General features: G+C 41.1%; 1 protein-coding gene across 4 annotated transcripts in view; it reads right to left on the minus strand.

Moving 5' to 3' along the window:
• MYO1B (myosin IB) overlaps positions 1 to 20,916 on the minus strand; it is a 113,226-nt gene that overhangs the window by 22,255 nt on the left and 70,055 nt on the right. For all 4 annotated transcript variants that reach the window (XM_056348385.1, XM_056348384.1, XM_056348386.1 and 1 more), the window contains exons 11-20: positions 20,590 to 20,708; positions 19,798 to 19,884; positions 19,432 to 19,497; positions 8,366 to 8,470; positions 6,816 to 6,878; positions 5,875 to 6,075; positions 3,545 to 3,771; positions 3,166 to 3,366; positions 1,801 to 1,894; positions 1,213 to 1,362 (exon numbers count right to left, since the gene is read on the minus strand). In XM_056348385.1, coding sequence (XP_056204360.1) covers positions 1,213 to 1,362; positions 1,801 to 1,894; positions 3,166 to 3,366; positions 3,545 to 3,771; positions 5,875 to 6,075; positions 6,816 to 6,878; positions 8,366 to 8,470; positions 19,432 to 19,497; positions 19,798 to 19,884; positions 20,590 to 20,708 — 1,313 coding nt within the window. The remainder of the gene's footprint in view (positions 1 to 1,212; positions 1,363 to 1,800; positions 1,895 to 3,165; positions 3,367 to 3,544; positions 3,772 to 5,874; positions 6,076 to 6,815; positions 6,879 to 8,365; positions 8,471 to 19,431; positions 19,498 to 19,797; positions 19,885 to 20,589; positions 20,709 to 20,916) is intronic.

Raw genomic sequence — 20,916 nt, forward strand, 5'->3', positions numbered from 1 at the left:
ATGGTTTCATCCTCCATTCAAAGACAACTGCTGCCACAGTTCACCAGTGAACCAATAAAGGGCTACAGTTAATGATGTAAATATGGTCACAAATTTGTTTTCCTTTCTTCACATTAAACGTTGTGCCAATCTAGCTGTGGCAACTCTATTTTCAAATCATTAAGATTGTCTGAGATCATAATGAAGCCATGTGGGCACGATGCAATTCTGTAATCATGTTGTTTGTAGAAGCGGTGCATTCGGTCATGGAAGTTCAGAGAGAAGAGTTTTCACAGTAAAAAAGCATTTATTCATATTTCTTCCAAATGACCTGTACTTCTAATTATCCAAGACAACTGAACCAAACACTGATGGCTTTCAAGACGCTAAACAGAAGCGCTCATTGACTAAAAACCAGTGATTGTCATTCTACAACTTGCAGTTTAAGAAGATGCTTTCTTTCCGTATCCTATATTTCATCAAGCTTTCGGATATGCACACACTAGTAAAATGCAGCTGTGTAGTAATTGTTTTAAAACTTAGAAAAGATTTACTGTTTTTAGGTCAATGTTATTTACTAACTGAGGAAAAGAAACACGAGCCATCTAACAGTACCGTTCAGTTCATGACATGGAATACGCAGTCTACAAACAGATTTGGAACTGTTTTAGAACTGTTTCAGCATCAATACTGAACTATACGACTTATGAGCTATCATTAAAACAAATCCCTGGGATGCTCCCAAGCAGCATTGTTGAGCCTCAGATGCAAAGGTTCCAAAAAAGGCAAAAATACAAAAAGCCTTAGGAATGACTGAATTCCACAGAATCGCACATGTATATTACTGAACATTTTTTTTCACACATTAACCATCTGTTTTGAAAGCCCTGTAACTGCCAGGCAGCATACCGCTCCAGCTGAATGAAACAGACTCTTCCCAGCTGGGCCACCAAGTCCTGCTCTCCTGGAGCTAACGGACTCTGGTGAGCTTTTTAATATTTTAAGCAGAAGCAGAATGTAAACGCTTAATAGTGCTCTACAGAATTGTCTTTATGCATGTTATTGGTACTGAAATACTAACATAAAATTGAATTCTTTCAGCACTTCTCCATATATATCAAGGATAAATATTGTATGAAGGTTGCATGAAATACCGCAGCAAGGTTCTACGAAAAAATGTATTAAATGATGAAGACACAACCCCACACCCATTTAATAAGGACAGTATCTTACCGCGTATCTCCTGTACCAGGAAGCAATCACAATCTGGCTTTTTTTCATCAACAAGAAGTGTGTGCGGCACTTCCAACCTCTATAAATCTTCTCGATTAGAGTAGCCAGGTCCTCCAGCCGCTGCTTTCTCAGATCTTCTAGTTTGAAGAGCTGGGTGTGGGGGTTTGTAGGGTTTTGTTTGACATTGGAAGAAAAACAGCGAGGGAGAAGAGAGCAGAAAAAAACCCATAAGCAGTGCTATTGCAAGAGAAATCTCTCTGTCATTCAAGCCCCCCTTCAGATGCCTTTTGCTTTATTCATCTCCAGAGCTACAGGCAGCTACATCAGCAACGTTTGTGGCACAGATGCCGTTTGTTGCACAGAAGTTACATTAAATTCAGGCTGACAGCTACTGCAAAGCCTTAATTCACACCAATTGTACCAGGTCTAATATTAAAAAGTGCCTTTTTCAATGCTATCTTTCAAGGCAACACAGCAAAACACCATATCTAGAAAAATCTGTAGTAACCAGCTAGTGAATTACGCAGTTTGTAACAGGCCATCCTCATGAAAGACAGCTTGATTTTGCAGAAGACATTGCTCACTTACTGTTCTTGGGTTGCGGATGAATATCTTTGATCTGCCAAATGAAAATTCTTCTTCAGGGATTTCCAATTCATTAAACAGTACCTCTACTCCAGCCCTAGTAAGAAGTAAACGAGCTTAACAAACATGACCCCCAGCTCTAAAACTTCTTAGTTTACATATTCACAGATTAATTTACAGGAAGTATATGAAAGCATATTTTAAATTCTTAAATAGTGCTTGACATAAGAAGATTGAAAACCTAACTCATTTACTCACTGGTTATTTAGCTAAAAGCAAGAATAATCACTGTAAAGACTCAGAATAATATGATGAAAAAAGAGCAATTTTTATTTAACAGAATCAGCAATGGCTTATCTTTTCCTCCCACATCTATAATGAGCTTACTTAAAAAAAAAAAAAAAAAAGGAAGGAAAAAGGAAGAGCTCTCGCGCTAATGTCAAAATGTGAAAAAAGATCAATGAGTTTGACATATGCTAACGTTCTACACGCCACCAATTCTATTTTATAAATTTTACAAATTTTATGGATGTCAACAAAAAAGGAGTCACACAGATCTTTGCTATGACTGTAACAACACTGTTGCTGTCAATACTGCACTCCCACTGCTATCTCAATAACCTAAAGATTTAAATTGTAGCTAAAGATATTAATCTATTATGAAAGAAATTTAAATCATGCTATTGGTGGCCATGTGCAAAAAGGATTTAGAGAAGCTCATTTGCTGACCCAAGATGTCATCTATTTTTATACACGTGAATACTATGCAATTGAAAATTATATATTTAACACAGTTGATTTGCAAGAGGTATCATCTCATAGCTCTTCTCCAATCATTATGTAAAATTATTCTTGAAAGGACAGAGGAAGATTGCATGCCTGTCTTCAAAGAAGTGGGTGTTCCTATACTTTGAAAGTCGGTTATTAAAGATAAGCGTTCTTTTGATCTCTCCAGACCTCCTAGTCATTTTGATCCCACTCCAGCATCTCTCTCACCCTTTCTTTCAGGCCCGGATGAGTAAAGGCTGCAATATATTCCAAACCCAACGCGACTTCCTTGCTCACACACAAAATCTTTTCCATTAGTAGATCAGTTCATCACTAAAATCACCTCCTTTGCCAAGGAACTGTAATTTTTAGCCTACGGAAAATTACGTTTGCCAGTGAACGAACTCATCCAAAATCCAGAACAAGATGCTAAAGAACAATATACAGGTAAAACACTTGAGCTGCACTAGCCTACTTCTAAATTTACTTTTAAAATAACTGAAAGTTCAATAAATTTAAAAAAAAAAAAATCAGAATAGGAGGAAGGCAGTAATTTCCCTCACTGGAACAGGACAGGTCAGAACACCGCTGTTTTCCTACCTGGCTGGCCCTCTCCAGTGGGGCCACGTCTGCTTGCACAGCATTTTGTACCGTTCCAGGCACGGCTCGTACGCCTGCCTGAAGGCATAACCTGCCCTCCTGACCCGCACATTCTCCAGAAGACCGAGGTAGCGGATCTGGTGGCACACCAGGGCGTCATTGAAAACATGCGCAGCCTTCTTGTCGTTGGGTTTGATGCATCTGGAAAAGGAAATGAACAGGGATGCTTGTTTGCAGCACTATGTGTCAACAACTATTATTGTGAGTTTAAACCATAGATTTCAATAGTTTATCCTTGGAAATCAAGAATTTTTAGTTATTATTATATTTAACGTCACCGAATATAAATTCACAAAAGCTTTGCCACAGGGTAACTGACCTGATATAGTTTGGATTTTTGGTCTGAAGATTTTTCATCAGGGTGGCAACCGAAGCCTTGAACTGTGAACCTGCTGTTGGTGGTCTCTTTAGATTGATCTTAGCGGGGTTACCTTCTGGGAACAAGGCTTTAATAAGGGAGTGATTGGCCTTCCACATGGCCTGGGAGAGGTCGCGGTACAGAAGATCATTATTTTTGTCAACAAATCCTTCCACCTGGTACATAACCTGAACAAGACAGAAGAGTCTCGTCAGAGCACATTTTGAACTGCAACACAGGCCAGTTCAAAATTGACCCAAGAAATTGATTTATCCTGCCTTCTCACGATCCAAAACAAACAAAAGATGTTTCAGCTTTCATTTCAGATTTGACATCTGGAAGACTTTTTGCCGGATAAAATTTCTGTGAACATGCTACCTGAGAAAGATGCATTTTCTCACACCACTAACAGTTCCTTGTGCTGATCAAGTCTGGTTTCTGTAATGGAAAAAATCCCTTCTCCCGTGTTAGCTCCAATGCACCACCACTTGACAATACTCCAAAACAACCTTTTTTTGGCTGACAAATGCTTTCCTCCCTCTATTTTGAATCACAGCAGCAAAAAACCCTTTTCCTTTCAAAGTACTAATGCTTACATTATTTGCCTAACTAATACAAGATATGAAGTATCACCTCCTGATACCACAGCAGCAAGCAGCTTCTGCAGACCTCAAGGGACTTATTTTAAAGGACTTTTAGCAGGAAAACGGCCCAACAACAAGAAGCACGAATGCAAAGCTCTCCGCTGGAGACCCAGGAGGCATCCAGGGGAACTTCAAGTAGATCTCAGGTTGCCACTAGCTTTTTGAATTTTTGAGGGTAGGGAATCTAGTTTGATTAACTGTGACAAGTCATCCAGCTGGTAACACGGATTCCTCAGCTTCATGATTTCTCAGTTCTGTGTAGATATGTACTATGTACACAGAATATTGAATACAGCTAATACTGACATAGCCATGTTTTACACAACAGCAAGCAACTGGGAACTCGGGCAGCGTTTTCCTTTGGAGCATGCGTCTCCGTTCCTGCAGGTGTGGCAAATGCCGCTACTGAAATAACAATTCATGTGAACTTGCTTATATTTCATAAAAGGAGGGTCAGACTTTTGTTGTCCAGTGACTAGATCAAAATGTTCTCCGCTGAGGATGGAAAAACAACATTCCTCCCAAAATAGGAGGAATTCACTGACTGCTCTGCTGGGTCAGTGAATGCCCATAACAATCATAGACCCTCACCGCCTGCTAAGGCACCATCTGTTCACAGTCTTCTCGAAGTACCGGGGCATTTCCAGTTTGCTTTGAATTTCTGACAGCCAAAGAAACCTAAGTATTAATCCCCAATAGATTATATGCAGTTACAAAATCTTCTTGGCAAATGCATATAACAAAGTTACTGAACGGCTGCCTCAAAGGCTGCAAGTATGGTGTTTCCAGGACTATTCTGAGTGAGCAAATTATTGAGCTATTCAAAATTGTACGACTGAGAAAATGTTAAAACCTAGGGAAACATTAAACAGTCCTAGGAAAATGAAACACTTCCCAAATATTCTTTATTGTGTGAAATTAACGGTTCAGCAGATTCGAACAAGAAGAATAGTTTCAGCCCCTACACTTGCTTTTACATTGGTTTTGTCTTCTTTAAAAGAATTTAATTATTTTCATTTTAATAAATAAAAAGTCATACTGAATCACACATCAAAAACTATAAGACTGTTATCTATTCATATTGCTTATGTCGCAAAAAGCAAACACATTTGCAAGCCCCCTGTATAGCTTTCTCTTCCATCTCTTTAAATGCAGACTGTCAGAATAAATTCAGTTCCTTCACATGTAAAGAAGCTCCACTTTCTCACCAACATGGCTAAGGACTTCAGCTAGTTCGGTGACAAAAACCTCATCTTCCAAAATACCTTGCCTTCATATGTGTGCAAAATTTGTCATTCTAAACAACGCTTCATTTCCAGAGACCTAGCAGGAGGAGATGTTCACCACCAAAGCACACGGGACATCCTCTCCCACTGATGGAAAGCGAACTGCCCTCGATTTCAGCTAGAGTACTGTGATCTCAGAAAACCTTCCACCCCAAATCATGAATCTCAGGCTTAAGACTGAGAAGATCAGGACAGACCTGAATTTATTATTATTTTTTTTAATCAGCTACTGACTCAAGGAATTCTCCTCCATTTCTGTAACCTCACTGAGCGGATGAAGAGCCTCCCTGCTGTACCATCGCTGGGCTTCCCGGGGTACAAGGCTCCCCACACACCGCGCACTCCCAGTTCCACCAGGTACCTTCCCAGCGTAATGCTGAATCCTGAAGCAGCTGTGAGGCAAGGAGGTGTCGTTGAGGAATCGGGAGCACTTGCTCATCCTGCTCTCAAAATGCTGGTGAGTGGCACAGACTTGGTTCAGTTTTTCTAAAAAGGTGTCATCGGTAACGGTTCCTGGTCTCAGGCACTCTTCGTCTAGCATGGCCAGGATTCCAGTCTGGTTCTGAAGTTTCAGGACAAGAGCTTTAGTGTCTGTTTCCATCAAGGCTGCTCACCTGTTTGACTTCTGCTACCCAGAAAAACGTTCCACGAGCCACCTCGAAGTGTGGCTCTTTTCCTCATCCCTGTTTCTAACGGATTTTTCATATCTGCATTTTTAAAAGACCGCTTCTCTGATCTTGAACTTCATGTTGGAGCTTCACATCATTTATTCAGACTCTAGAAACTCCAACTTAACAAAGTAGGCAGTTTATGGGAAAAAACAGCATATGTCTTCTGTTAATGGCTAAAAACTATTCTTTAAGGAATTCTACCTTCCTTGCAGCGCTAAGTCCATAGGAAGTCCTCTTATTAGATGCAAGTACTTTCCGTACTCAGTACTCGGCATTCAGTTACAAGCCATTGAGTTTTCTAGCGTCATTATAAAAAGAAATGTTTACAATGCTGCATGTGTATCTGCTATTGAAAACAGCACTAAATGTAAACATTTAAGAGTTGTTTGGGTATTTTTCTTTTTGTTGTTTTGCACGGGTGCTACTGAACATTCCTAACAAAGTAACATATAGCCTTATATATTAGTTTTTTGAAGTAAAATCAACTTTTACCATAAAAAAATCAGATGACTAATACAATGAGTGACTTGCTTTACAAAACCAAAGTGCATAAGGCTGCGTACAGACTCTACAGGTAAATTTAATCCACACATTAAAAAATTATTCAGATAAATTCTTGAATGCAACTTACATTTTCTATTAGGTCACAAATTATAGCGTTGTTGAAATACTCAATATGAGTCCATTCAATCCCCTGTAAGAAAAAAATAAAGAAATGTGTGAACAGGAGAAGGATGAACAGGGAGCTTTTCCTTTAGGCAATTATATTCCACTTACCTAAGATACTACTTTCAGATTTAATTCTATAGGCTTACCAACCTTTTATTTATTAAGAAAGAAATGCAATCATCTACTACTAACATGATCTGTGCAAAATGACCGCCCTTGAGCAGCTGCCAAACTTGCTCTCCATTCCTTTCCCCCACCCGTGTCAGCTTCCCATGCACTCCCCTGGCGCCTCGCCACGCTCCCCCGCCCCAGCACCCTCTGCCCACGCTCCCGCTGCCTGCAAGGGAACCGGCCCATTGCCCTGCAAGCAGCCGAGAGCAACATTTCTAAGCTCTTAGTTGTTGTTTTGTTTTGTTTTTTAATGGGAGGAAGAAAGAGGGCTAAATTTAGCTGAGACCATCTGAAAAATCCAAAGGTTGGCTGTTGTTCAGATATTCCTAATACCCTATTTTTTTTTTCAAATATCAGTGATAAAATTTCCAAGATGAGATGCCAAATGCATCAGGGGGTAACACTGGTAGGGCAAAGGACTGGAGAAAGAAAGCACAAATTTACTTTTTCATTTGCGTTCTGTGCTATACTTCTCGCAGTTAAGTTTTATCAGAGCATTTGAAATATCATTCAAGAACCAAATTGCAGTGACGATGTTTCAAGAGTTTCACCACTGAATGCAAAAAGAAAAAAAGACACGCCCAAATATTATCCTCAGGATTGTAAGGCAGGAACTTTATTTACATTTTTAGGAATGTTTATATAGCGAAGTGGTATCTTCCAATTTGAGTACAGACAGCATACACCAGTTTTCTACAGCTGTGATCCGATATTTCATCTGAGCTCTGTAGATCATGGGGGTACTCCTAAAATCCACTAAAACTTTAACTTGATGTTCACTTACAGGGTAACATCAAACACCAGAGTCTGGGTTCCAAAGTGCATCTCAAATTTACCCATAAAGCTCACACAGCTCCCTCTAATACTTAATTGAAAGAAAACTAGAACCAAAAATATATTTGCCGTTTCTTTCCTCTCACGTGCTCTTGTTTTACCTACCCAGTCCCCCTCTGGCACAGGATTAGCTGTGGCTGCTGTTGGGGTGTATCCTAGGTACCGCTGCGTAACCCAAAACACAGGCTGTAGGGTAACGGCACTAATACCAGGATGTCAGATTAGCCTCCTAATAAATTAATTAGCCTTTGCTCAGAACCACCAGCCACTGTGGCAAATGGACGAGCACTCGGTCTGGTTTTTACCTGGAGGACTCATCATGTGAAACAAACCCCAAGCCAACCGTTCCTGCTCAGTGTAACTACCACAGGGTCCTACACAAACATGCTCCACGCTAGGTCAACAAAGCGACGGTTCCCTAAAAAGAGGTTCCAGCTTGGATGCCTGTGTACCTCACAGGGACAATGGGAAGAGGAGAGGACAAGGAAAGACCCGTTCACGTTTTACCTCTCGGATGTACTCCTCCTGCTCTTCCTTGAGGGTCAGCTCAATGAAGATCTGCTGCAGCTTCTCATTACAGTAGTTAATAATGAATTGCTCAAAGCTGTTGTCCTGTCAGATAAAACAAGTTTGCATTGGCTGTTGTGTAGACACCCAGGAACTCGGCTGGAGTGAGTTACTGCAGCAGCTGCAATTCCACAAGCCGCTCCATTAACTACTCCTTCCAGTTTTGCCAAGTGATGGCTGGAGTTGTATTTTATTGAGATTAGTTTGGAAATTCTAGACCAAATCCTTCCCTGCAGCTTTCTTCCTTGGGAGGGACAAACCCTCTGTGAGTGATATCCATGATGCCTCTGTATCAACTCCTTGGGATAAGCCATAAGGGCACCTGTGGTGTCAGGGAATAAAAAACAGTTTTGTCTGCACTTATCGATCCCCATATGTCCAAAGTAGCCCGCTGCAGCTTCGGATAAATAAAATTGTATCAGCAGCATTAGCTCTTTTCCACTCAAAGAATCCTGTTTCACTAGTGATCGAGGCTCGAGCTGCTATTCTGGCCGCAGCTGAGCGGGGGTTTAGGGATTATTGGCTCCAGAGGTCACCCCACCCCCTCCCTGCCAACAAACTGCTCGTGTAATTGCCTGCTGAAACGATGGGAATTAAAAAAGAACTTTATCAACTAAAAAATCCTGCAAAAGGCTAATTCATATAAAAGTGGGTTAGGGAGCAAGCCCGGGCGTGACGCTTTGGAGCAGGGGCTGGAGCAGAGCCCAGGAGAGGGGGGCTGCAGCCCCAGCAGCCCACGCTGTCACGGCCACGTGGCAGGGGCACATAAATCACTACACCTTTGCACATGACCAAGTAAGTCTGCTATATAACACCTGTCAATACCTGTGAAGCTCAAGGTATGGTGACAGAATTTTTATGACTTAAGAGAAACTGCAATCACTTACATGGTTAAATTAAGGAGATCTGTTTGCTAAATGGTATTAAGAACACACAAGCAGATTAGAAAATATTGAGGCAGCACAGATTTCTGTTATCATTTTAGTTGTAGGTAAAGCAAAATCACCAAAGCTGATCACCAAACTTTCTCAGCCACATCAATCTCTGCCCCTCGCACCAATCACAACTGTCAATCGGAGACTGCAAGACTTGCATAGCTCTAGATGAGAAAGCTAAAATTTGGCATGCATCAAACCCAGCACGGCAAACAAGTCATACTTACTGCGTTCTGTTGCAAAAAGAAATAATTACATAAACTGCAGTCAGTATTTACAGCACTTCCATAACAACGCAGGATGTATCTAGTTACATTTATTTAGTGTACTGAGCAGATCAGTCTTTTTATCAGGCCTGTATTTGTATGTCATTGAAAATACGAAGTACTACATAAACGTAACGTATTGCTTCTTTTAGATGAGCATATCTTTAGGCACCGTCAAATAAACCACGGGATTGGGGCACATCACGGCGTAACACAGGGGAGCATTCCTGCATTGCCACGTCTCTAAATCACCCTCTATCTTTTGTCTCAAAAAGCCACATATATAACCTTCGGCAGACAAATCTCATTAAAGGGAGAGGAGAATGGGGAAGGGAAGAGGGTACTGGGGGAAGAATGAGGAAAAGTTTATTTGACACGCTCAGATAAAGCCATCGCTTTAGATACACTGAGTTTGAAGTAAAAGGACCCCAACTGACTCATCACCTTGACAAAGAGGAAGGGTAAAACACACTCCGTACCCTCCTGCCAGGCACACGCCACCCGGCGCAGCAAGACTGTTCCTCCGACAGCCCATGTTATTCCGATCGCAAGGACCGCAGGACTTTTCGCTCACGCATTATACGCAGGCTTTGTCTTCAAAAGAGGATGGAAACTGAACTGCAAATCCAGCTAAACCATCTAACTAAAAGGTCGTTAACAATATATTAAAGTAATTGCTAGATGCTTTCCCGATTTGCTAGGTATTTGCAATATTTATGGTTTGCCAAAGAAAGGCAAACCAAAATCCACAGAGTTCTTCACAAATCACTCCAAGCTATGAAATTCTACTTGCCATTGCCAAGCCACTGAAAATTGCTATTCCAGGAAAAAAGTCGTTGAAGAGCAGTAGCAATTTTGTTCTTTATGTACAATACAGAGCAAAAGGCTAACAGTTAATTACAGCCAGGGAAATGGGGAAAAACATTCGGAATTACTGAAATTCTCAAAACGCTTAACTCCAAACAGACCAGAAGATGTTCAGTGAATTAAATACACTTCAGAAAGAGGCATTTTTTTTTAAAGGTTTTAAGAAATATTGTATGAAAAACCAATTAAAGTGTTTATCTCTGGGAAAATCTGAGTAAGGCAACAGAGACTGAGAATTTATCTTCCCTTATTGTATACCTGTAATTTTGAATTATGTGAGGGCTTCACAAAGCATAGATGCATGCTCACAAATGAGTCGTCCCCAATATTTTAACGAAGGCTCCTAGGAATTAATATGACAGAACTAGAAGGGATCTAAAGGACTTTTGACATTGTTTTTGAGAAGGCAATAGAGAATGAATAGTGTCAGTGACAGCACATCACTAAATCTGTTCAGGAGAAACGGAAGGACTCAGCCATCAGATACTCTCCTTGCTCTTTACGCTAACCATTTGCATTAAGCCACAGAAAGGGTTTTGACCCACACAGCAGCAGCACTGTCCGACCCAAAATTTCAGGAAGAGTTAGTAAATTCAAATATCCTTAGGAAATTTTAGGAAAAAAAAGTAATAGTTAAGACCAGCACTTCTCAAAGTGTCAGCTTCCCTTCCAGGCTGTGATTCTGCTACTTTAATTTTGAGAGCATCACTTCAATCCCTGCATTTTTATAGCAGCATTTCAAACTATCCCTTTGAAATCCCTGTGGAATACAAAGTATAACCTTTGGGGAAGAAAAAACCACTCAGTTTCTCAAATTAAATTCAAGGTGCTGCAAAACAGAATGTCACTTGAGATAGGCTTAATGTCATGTCAAATTTACAGATACAGACAAAGCAACCTCCCTCAGCTTATCCTCACAATCTTTTATCAGGTGCAACAATAAATTTAGACGAAGTGGAAAAATTCACTGACAAAAATCAAAGCCTACTTCACCATGTTTTTCACTTCACAAGTAACAGTGTCTTGCTCATGCAGCTTTACTCTTTACCAGTCTTCAAACTACTAGACATCAGGTGGCAATTCATGAACAGCAAGTTTTCGAACCCTAAAAAATGCGGCTCCATGCAAAAATATAGTGCTTATATACACAAGCAGATCATGATGTTGCACCTACTCAGGTTATTAAAAGTTGACCATGAAAAGATAAAAAAGTTCTAGTTTTGAACCGCTGCAATGTATTGCATAAAGATGCTTGAAAGTCTAAGGGAAATATTTTTTGTCCCTTAATGTTACTTAATTTCTTCTTTGGAAGACTCCAATCATGCATATCATGGAATCATCAGAAAAAACACAGATGGGTGTTCCTGATCTTATACATTGTTATACTAGCAAATACCACCAGCAAAAAGACAAAATATTTTTTTGTTTGTTTAAAAAAAAAATTTGGCTAAAAGTCTCTTACTGATCTCAAGCAGAAACGTCTCCACATGCTGATGCTGAGGGCCATGTCTGGCATTAGATTTATGAACACAAAATACAACGGGCATTTCCCCATTAAAACCAGCTACCTCCTTCTAACCTCTCCCCATAGAGAATTCAGATTCACTTCTGAGCACCCAGGTGCCAGCGATTTCCAGAAATACTGAGGCAACTAGGATACCTACTTAAAACTGAAACCTGGGCACTCTTCCATACTAGTAGGTAGGAATAAATTCTTACCTTCCACCTGCCTACTAGAGTCCTAGTTTTAAGTGTTCTGTTCTCTTGTGTCCTCTCCACTTCACTGTTTTCCCCAAATCAAGCATATGTTGTTAATTCATATCCACAGACTCAGCTGTATCACCAGCATCACACCTACACAAAGTGTTTCTCAATATTTCTGCTTAATCTTTCATCACACCAGCTCTTGCTGACAGCCAATTCAAAAATCTACATGTTGTTCAGTCTACAAGCACACTGACAGAGGTATGCAGTAACACCTTTTCAAATACCTTGTATGAACATACCTAGAACCAAAAAAAATACATGAGAAGTATTTAAAGGAAAAGCATAATTTAAAACAAAACCCAAACATTGCGTGCTGTGAGACTGACAGTTGAAATCAACAAAACTAATGCCATTAAAATTATTTTTTTGACCAGTATGGGGAGGGGAAACATAGAGAGACTGATGCTTTTGTTCCAACACCTATAGCCCTAGAAAGTAACTTTTCTGCAGGCAGCAGAAGTCTCTGACCTCCTCCTAAGACAGGCAGGCGATCCCAGGTAGTTCTACCAGGCTACCAGGCTCCTGCTGGGGCTCTAGAGAAAAAGCCAGACGGCAAAAGCAATGGAGATGGACAACACACGTCGCTGACATGAGTGGTGGAATGAATGGTGAAACCAACCAGCAAATTTAATTTATATTCTACTGTGGTGTCTGGGAATAAGAATTTTTATGTATGACCACAGACACATACAAGTTTATGAGATGAAACCAAGAAATATAAACGCTAGAAAGTGAAAATCGGCAAAAGGGAGAGCGTGCATTTAAAGAAAAATTTAAAAGACACTTATTTCACCTTAGAAAGCAATAAGCTACTTGTGACAAGTTCTAACAATTTCTTTTTATTTGTTTGCGAAGTTAATGAAGATATGTTATCAATATCCCTTTTCTGTTTACATACATAAACATTTCAGTAATCAAACTTGTTGAAATCAAACTTAATTGAAAAATATCTAAACTAGAATAAGCTCTTGCTTTTGTGTAAGTATCTCCATAGGCAAAGAACCAGAGAAGTGTATCATTTAACAATACGTATTCCATGTATATGTAATCGAACTAAGTTTCAGTGTATCTAATGGAAGCAACGATAAATGCCAAAGCTTCAGGGATTACCCTTTTTCTGCATTTGTGTAGCACAACCAGCCCCAGCCCCCAGTGATGCTGCCAGCACATGCAGAGAACCAGGCTCTCCGCACCCCATCCTGCTCTCGGCCCAGGTGCCCAGGCACACAATCTCACCCAAATCTGGAAATGAGAAATGAGGGTGAATCCAGCGCGCACGGCGTGTGTGCGATCCACGGGGAAACCCAGGCACAACCGCTTCAACAAATCAGCCTGACAAATTCCAGACCTGGGACAAGAGGCATTACAAACGGGCGGGCACCTACCCTCTCATCACATCCACTCCGGCACGAAGGCAGAGGAGCTGCTGCAGGGCAACACATCACTCCCACCACCCGAAGCAGAGCATTTTTTGTGCACTTGCTCTAGCATTTCGAATGTTTCCTCTGTTGGAAACTGCCAGCCGAGGGGGTTTACGTCCTTTCGCAAAATAAGCCTCTCTAAATACTTAAATTAGAATGTGATTAATTACATGATGATTAACTTCCTGGGGTGCACCTCTGCTGCTGAGCATTCTAGCGCTTAAGGAAATTACTGCTTTAAGTGTTATTTTAAAATTTCCTCTCTATCTGTACATATATATATACACACATATAAAAATAGCACCTAGGAGCCCAACTAGAGGTCCTTCTCTGTAAAGCTCCCCTCTTTCATAACCCTTGCCAGCAGAGACAGCTGATCAATTACAGATTGAAAATTCTGTTCTCTTCCTTCACACTGGACCAGGCTTTGCCCTGCGCCACCAGAGTGAACAGAGGGGGAGGTACGCGCAGCACGCGTTGTGCTGATGGGCAGCAGAAACGGGTTGAACAATTTGGAAAAGCAAATCTATCGCAAGGTAGAGTGCCTAGAAAAGGTGGCTGGAAATTGTGGTCTGGAGATTAAGGGAACTCCCAAAGCAACAGACATCCATGGCTGAGTTAGAGCCAAAGTCAAGACATGAAAAAAGGGTCCCCAGAGGCTAAAAGAATTAAAAAAAAAAAAAAAAAAAAAAAAAGAAGAAGATGAAAAGATCCTGATAAGCCAGTTTGTGTGCTTTTTTTTCCCTCCCCCTCCAACTCTTCTTTCTAGCAAACAACCAGACCCTTCCCCAGTAGAATCTTCCTTGAGGTGGGACAGGGCAGGAATTCTCGAGCCAGCAGCAATCCCTCAGAGCTCAGCTTGCTCTGAAACAAACGGTCAACAAGAAACAAGCTAACTGCCATAAAAAAATAGAAGTGCTATCCAACTGCATCACAGACTGAGAAATGGACCTGGCTTCACTGCTGGGTGGCTCACTTGGCTCTTTTATTAGTATTTTTATTTACTGCTCGGTTTTATGCAGAATGTAATGGATGCTGCCACATTTTTGCATGTCCTTGGGTACCTGGAGCAAAAGGAGTTGGCCAGATGCTCTGCCCAAAGAGAAGACATTCACATTACCTCAGGTCAACCCTCAGCAGGGGTCTGCGGGCCAAATGAGAACAGTCCCTCTGCTTTTGCAGCCTTTACTTTTGCAGCTCTATCCCCGGTGCACCCTGCTTCTCACCAGGCTAAAACATGTGAACAAATTGCTCTGCCAAGGGACAGAGCAGAGGGCATTCACGCTCCTGAACCGCCAGCTCAGGGCCGGGCACATCTCAAGAATAAGCCTTGTTTGGCAGCCTTAACTTTCATAAAAGTGCACTCCAAGCCATTAGCTTGGTCACAGGGACCAGCTACACAGCGGCACCTGAAAATTCAGAATAAAGCCTTTAAGGTGACTAGTGCAGGCAGACATTCCCATCTCCAAAGGCTAGGCAGGATGAAATATTCACGCTTGCTCCATGACATCCATTTTTACATACCCCAGCCCTTGACTACACAGGACACACACACAACCACAACAGAAAATTAAATGTCCAAAGCGAGCAGAATGAGCCTTGTACCCTCATCTCTGTTGAAACCTGCCAGCCCTCATTTCTTTTTCATAAACCCCACTCTGACATTCCACAGAGATGCAAAAACCACTTCTGCCCCAAAATACAGAAACAAACATGGAATACACCGGGGCCAGCCCTAACCCTACCCCGAAGTCTGCCATCCAGCTGGTTCTGAAACTCCCAGTGCCACCAACCACAATCCCTACCCCACCTCAAATCACAGTCTAGACGGCAGACCGATGACGTATGCAGCCGCTCAGAATCACGGATAAACATCCTTGGAGCAATTAGTGTCAGGCTTCGAACCCATTGCTCAGGCTCCAGCAGCATTACACAACCCACCCGGTCCTGGAGCCTGCATTTTCACACTGATCCTAGTCCCTAAAGCCTTGCCCACAGACAATTCACACAAGACACCCCCCAAAATTTCAGCCTTTTGCTTTCAAAACACCCAGTCCTAGCATACAGCTTACCACAAAGAGCACAGCAGGAGTCAAAAATAAAGAGCTTCACAGCACCTATTTTGTGGATTGTGTAGCCAAGCTTGCTGTTGGCATCCGCCAAACCCACAAAGGCTGAGGATTGTCGATAGATTTAAATTCCCTAATGTGAATTTTTTGGACAGCCAAGCCCTTAAATCTGCTTTCTTGGATAGCTTTTGGGCTTGTCTGAAAAATGGGGTTTGTGCTTGATAAAAAGGCTAGCTGAAACCAAATCCCAAAGCACATATGCCAGCATTATCAATACTCCAGCACCTTTCCTTTGTTAAGTGTCGAGAAACCTCCAGTTACTTGGTAAATTAACTTCATCTTAAAGTACAGACAACTGCAGAAATTACAGTGGACAGTAAATAATCTTTCAAAAACTGATGAAAAAATCTCAATTATAGAAGCGTTGATTTGCATATAATAGAACAAGACTGCTATTGCCATCAGAAGATGAAGTGTAGGGTCTTTCAGGATGGTAAATCTGGATTTCTTTACTCTTCTTACAGGAGAAATTGTAGGATGTTCTAAGAAACCAGGAATAAGACCCAAGAAATATTGTCTGCCCTGCCCATTATGAAAGAAAAACATCAAAAATCCATGGCAAACTAATGTTTTGCCAGTGGAAGCAGACTATTCTGTAATGTATTCCAATAACTTTTAAGTGAGAAACTCAGGACAAATGAGGTAAACTAGAATATCGTTATTTTATTCTTTCAGCGATCGTGATGGGTAAGTGTAATACTAAACGGAAAAAAAAAATCACCCTTCAATAAACACACATCTTGCTACTTATTCCAACTGTATTAAGCATCACAAGTAAATATTTAGTACGTATATTAAAACCTGCTACTACACACACTTTCTATGTTTTTTGGCATGTTCCGGCTCCAAGGTACAAGGACGCTTCGGGTCAAAGAACATGCACTAATGATAAACCCACCTGATCCCTGACTAGAAACACGATGGAAGCAGGCCTTTTTACCTTCAGCATACCAAATGGCTTACGTATTTTAAATGCTCAAGTTTAAAGATGACAAAGGCTTTCAAATGCATTTTTGCCAAAAAACATTCTTTGTAGAGATGACGTTAGTTCTAACCTTCAAGAACAGACACGGAAATCAAAATCTGACTTAAGGATTAGGTTCAAAAGGGAACTGCCCATTTTTAGCCAGAGGTTTTAAGTAGTTTGTACTTAGATGGACATAGTTACTGCCATCAGCTGCACCTCAGCTAATACTTCAAATGTCTAGCCATCATGTTTACAAATGTACCATGCAGCAAAACGCTCCAAATTCCACTATACTTGTTATGCTATAAATCTTAAGACATTATTGATTTTTCCTTGAGTTACAGCATGATCCAATGTTAAATTTTCATTCACTTATTGATTGTTTTAATATAATTAACTCTAAGCAACATATTTTCTCTGAAGCCATTACTTAAATTCCCAATAATAACTGGGTTTTTGTAAGCATTTTCTCAAAGTCTTTAACAATTTTTGTGAGATTCAATCATTTGTTACAAAACTTGACATAAAAATGTTTGGCAGGCGTCCTCTTAACTGACCTTACTACATGACGTTCATTCAAGCAACCACAAGATGAGTTACACACTGCTTACACAGTGTTCATTACAGAATTATTTTACTCAATACAAGGATTGTGATGTAACATAACCCAACTACAACTAAGCAGAAAGTTAATTCTGTTTTGCCTTGGAAGAACGTTCTCAATTGAATCAAAAGCAAAGATAAACCAGTGGTTTCTGGTTATGAAATTAACCTGCCTGGAAGCACAGGGATGGCTAAGTGGGTGGTATGGCAAATCCAGCTGATTCAGGATTTTTTAATGGATTGTTTTTCTATCATTCACCCTCCGAATTACAGTACTGCCACACAGTCCCCAAACCAGTAACTGTACTAGTTACCTCTAGAAACCTAAACCAACCCAGTGACTTTTTCAAACATCTTTACATTAACACACGGCACGGTACAAGCCACGTATGCTGCTGGCATACTACCTGGCTCCCATTTGGAATGTTCAGAAACAATTCCGTTATTTCTGTGATGCCGCACCAAGCTGCTTGGCTAGCTCGCTCACTACAGGGCTTAACTCGGGAGGGGAAGAGTCTGTCTTGTATGAATGTACCGATAAATCTGATCCTCAAGTCACAAGGCAAACCCTTCCCACCTCTTCCAGTGGAAACAACACTCAGCATTTAAAGGAGCGAACAATAACCACCCATATTATTTCAGAGTTCTTGAGTTTGTATGAATTGGGAAAGCTACACTGTCATTCAGTATGCAAGGTAAGTGGAAAGAGCCCTGGTTTTTCATTTTTCTTCCGCAAAACTACCCCTCCTATGCTCAATACTTACTTACGACCTTCTAAGATGTTGAACTCCTACAACAAAAGCAAATTACATGCAAGAAACAACCAAGTCCCTGGAACACCATCCCACAAACCCAGTTACTCAGTTGGCTTGTCTGCTAGCACAAGCTTCTGTCTCCCACCTCACCCTACGTGTAATCAAACATGAAGGAAAGAGCAGGTGAAAACAGGACTCCTGCCCGAAGATGCCAGCAGTACCATTCCAGCGTCCAGCTTGGAATACAAAGGACATACTAAAGGTATGGCAAGGACCAGCTCCAAAGTGGTCTGGCACCAACCTCCATTCAGCCACCTGACTGCTTGCACTGTATTTTCATAAATACGCTCTGGTGTTTAATGCAAACAACACAGCGTAGCTCAGTAAGCCCTCAAAGCAAGTATTAGCTTTGGTTTTCCTCTTCATAGAGGTATTTTCATCTGCACAAACTTTGATGTTAGGCTTCTGAAATAAAACTTACACCACCCTCCCATGTATAATTACTCTTTTCTGGGTTATTTGTATCTTCTACATGGTTTGAACACACTCCCTGGATTTTCAAGAGGCATGTAGGGAAGTGGGTAAGAACTGCAAGTTTTCTACTGACTTTTCTCCCTAGCTAAGTTTCTATTTTAAACACTACACAGATTCCCAACCAAGACCTATAAATCTCTCGAAAAAACCCCTGTCAGAGTAAGATTTATGAAAATGCCCTCTCCCTGGTGTTTTCTAACCCGATTAAAAACTCCTTGTTGATTGTTTTTGTTTCAAAACCCCACCAGTCTGAAAATACTATGGTAAACAGCAGTGAGCCACAGATCGCTAGCTAGGAATCGGTTTGGAATATTTATGTAAGTGAATTGAGATGAAATGGAATATAATTCCTTGCTTAATCTTGACAGAAAAAAGATGTATAGTTTTTGTTGTGTTCTTTGAAGGATAGAAAGCTTGTTCAAAGACATGCACAAAAAGCCTCAAGGGCAGAAATGACACTGCCAGAGTTTCTCTTATGCTCAGAACGTATGTCACAACAAAATATATTTAGTTTACCCATTATAAACATTTATTTACCTATGCTGTAAACCCAAAAGTTTGCCTTTCATAAATTTTTGTTTCAATTGCCAGACATGCTAAGACTTCTCTCTGGCTTACTCTTCTACTGTTGGGGTTTTTTTTGTGTCAGGAATAACAGACTTCATTCAAATTACATGTATTCTGACTACAAGTTAATGAACTACTCTATGAAGCTTTAATAACAGCTCTCATGTTAAACATTTGCAATTATAAAGATCTTACCTCAAAAATTTCAAAGCCATAGATGTCCAGCACCCCCATTACCTTCTTTCTCACTTTTGTCTGTGCCTTAAAAAAAATATTAAACGTCCAGTCGGTCATCTGTACACTTCATACTTGGGAATCAAGAAAACAAATGTATCTCATAAATAGGCTGTCAAATTCTGTAAACCGTTACGCACAGTTAAAATGAATATTTTTATAAGCTCAAAAACAAGAGCAGACAGCAATTTGTTGAGCTGTGATACAGTTATTCACCTGTACCACATGTAGCAGCATACAGAAAAATGAAACGGGCAAATACAGTTTTACCGTCCACTTTAATTTAAAGGATTTCTATTGATTTTTTTAGTTGCAAACCAACAATACCTTAATGCTCTCATTGATTCTGGTGACCAGCCAAGAGAAGAGACGACTGTATAAATTCTTAGCCAGAGCATCACGGGCGTAATAAGCCTCAACAGAAGAAAGAAGAAGAATGTTATAAATGCTGAGCTAATCCTGAAGTTTTTGTATTACTGAACACAGTGAGAGCGGCTGGGACAGCAATGCCTCTGCCTCGGCAGGCACCGAGCCGGTGTAGGGGTGCCAGGGCACACGGGCAGAGCTGGCAGCTGGAACAGCAGCCACAAGCAGGGCACCTCAGCCCTCTTCCTGCTCATCCCTGTGTCCTCTGAAGACTCACCCCCCCCCCTTCCTAACCCTACGCGAAGGGGCTTGAGCAGCTGCGGCTGGGGGAACGACACTGCTGCGAGCCTGCGCTGCTGAGGCACGGGTGGCAATGGCACAAGGGGACAGGCGCTGGCGGCAGCGGGCTTTCAGCAGCCCGGGGAATACAACTCACATGAAATTACACCAGTTGCTCTAAATGAAAACAGTCTGCCACAATACTTTCAGCACGCATTTTCTGCAGAACTGTTTGATTTTTTTCATTCTCTGCAACATTTTCTTATCCTTTATCTTTTTGAGGTAATTCGCACCCACCCCCAAAACAGCCGGTGTATCTGAACACTCAGACACTGCTGAAGCAAAAACACACATGCTAGCGATATGCTTTACTCAGCCTATCGTCGTCTTTATTTGGGCAGTTACGGATTAGTCACATAGAATAAATTGCCATTTAAAACTATATTTTCCTTTAAAATCAGGACCTCTTCTTACCTGAGCCACATTCAGCGTTGTGGAAACTTTCTCTTGCTTGGCTTCAACCGTTCGGAAGCTGAAAGCTCTCTCCAGTACAGACTGGTCTATACCCGTCAGCTCGCAGATTTCCTTGAGTTCTAGCAGAGTATAAATAAATTGAATCCTTCCCTATCATTGCCTTTTCTTCCCCAACACTATTAGCTTTTGAGTAGTTCAGGATTCTCCCAAAGGAGGTTTTCTTCAACTGAAGCGGCCCTCCACCCTCTCTCCCCACCGCCCCGCCAAGCAAAGATTTTAAAAATCTGCACAGCCAGAGGAAACCCAGTTATTGGTTTTGAAAGCACT

The sequence above is a fragment of the Falco biarmicus genome, chromosome 8, assembly GCF_023638135.1.
Source record: "Falco biarmicus isolate bFalBia1 chromosome 8, bFalBia1.pri, whole genome shotgun sequence".
Classification (NCBI taxonomy): domain Eukaryota; kingdom Metazoa; phylum Chordata; class Aves; order Falconiformes; family Falconidae; genus Falco; species Falco biarmicus.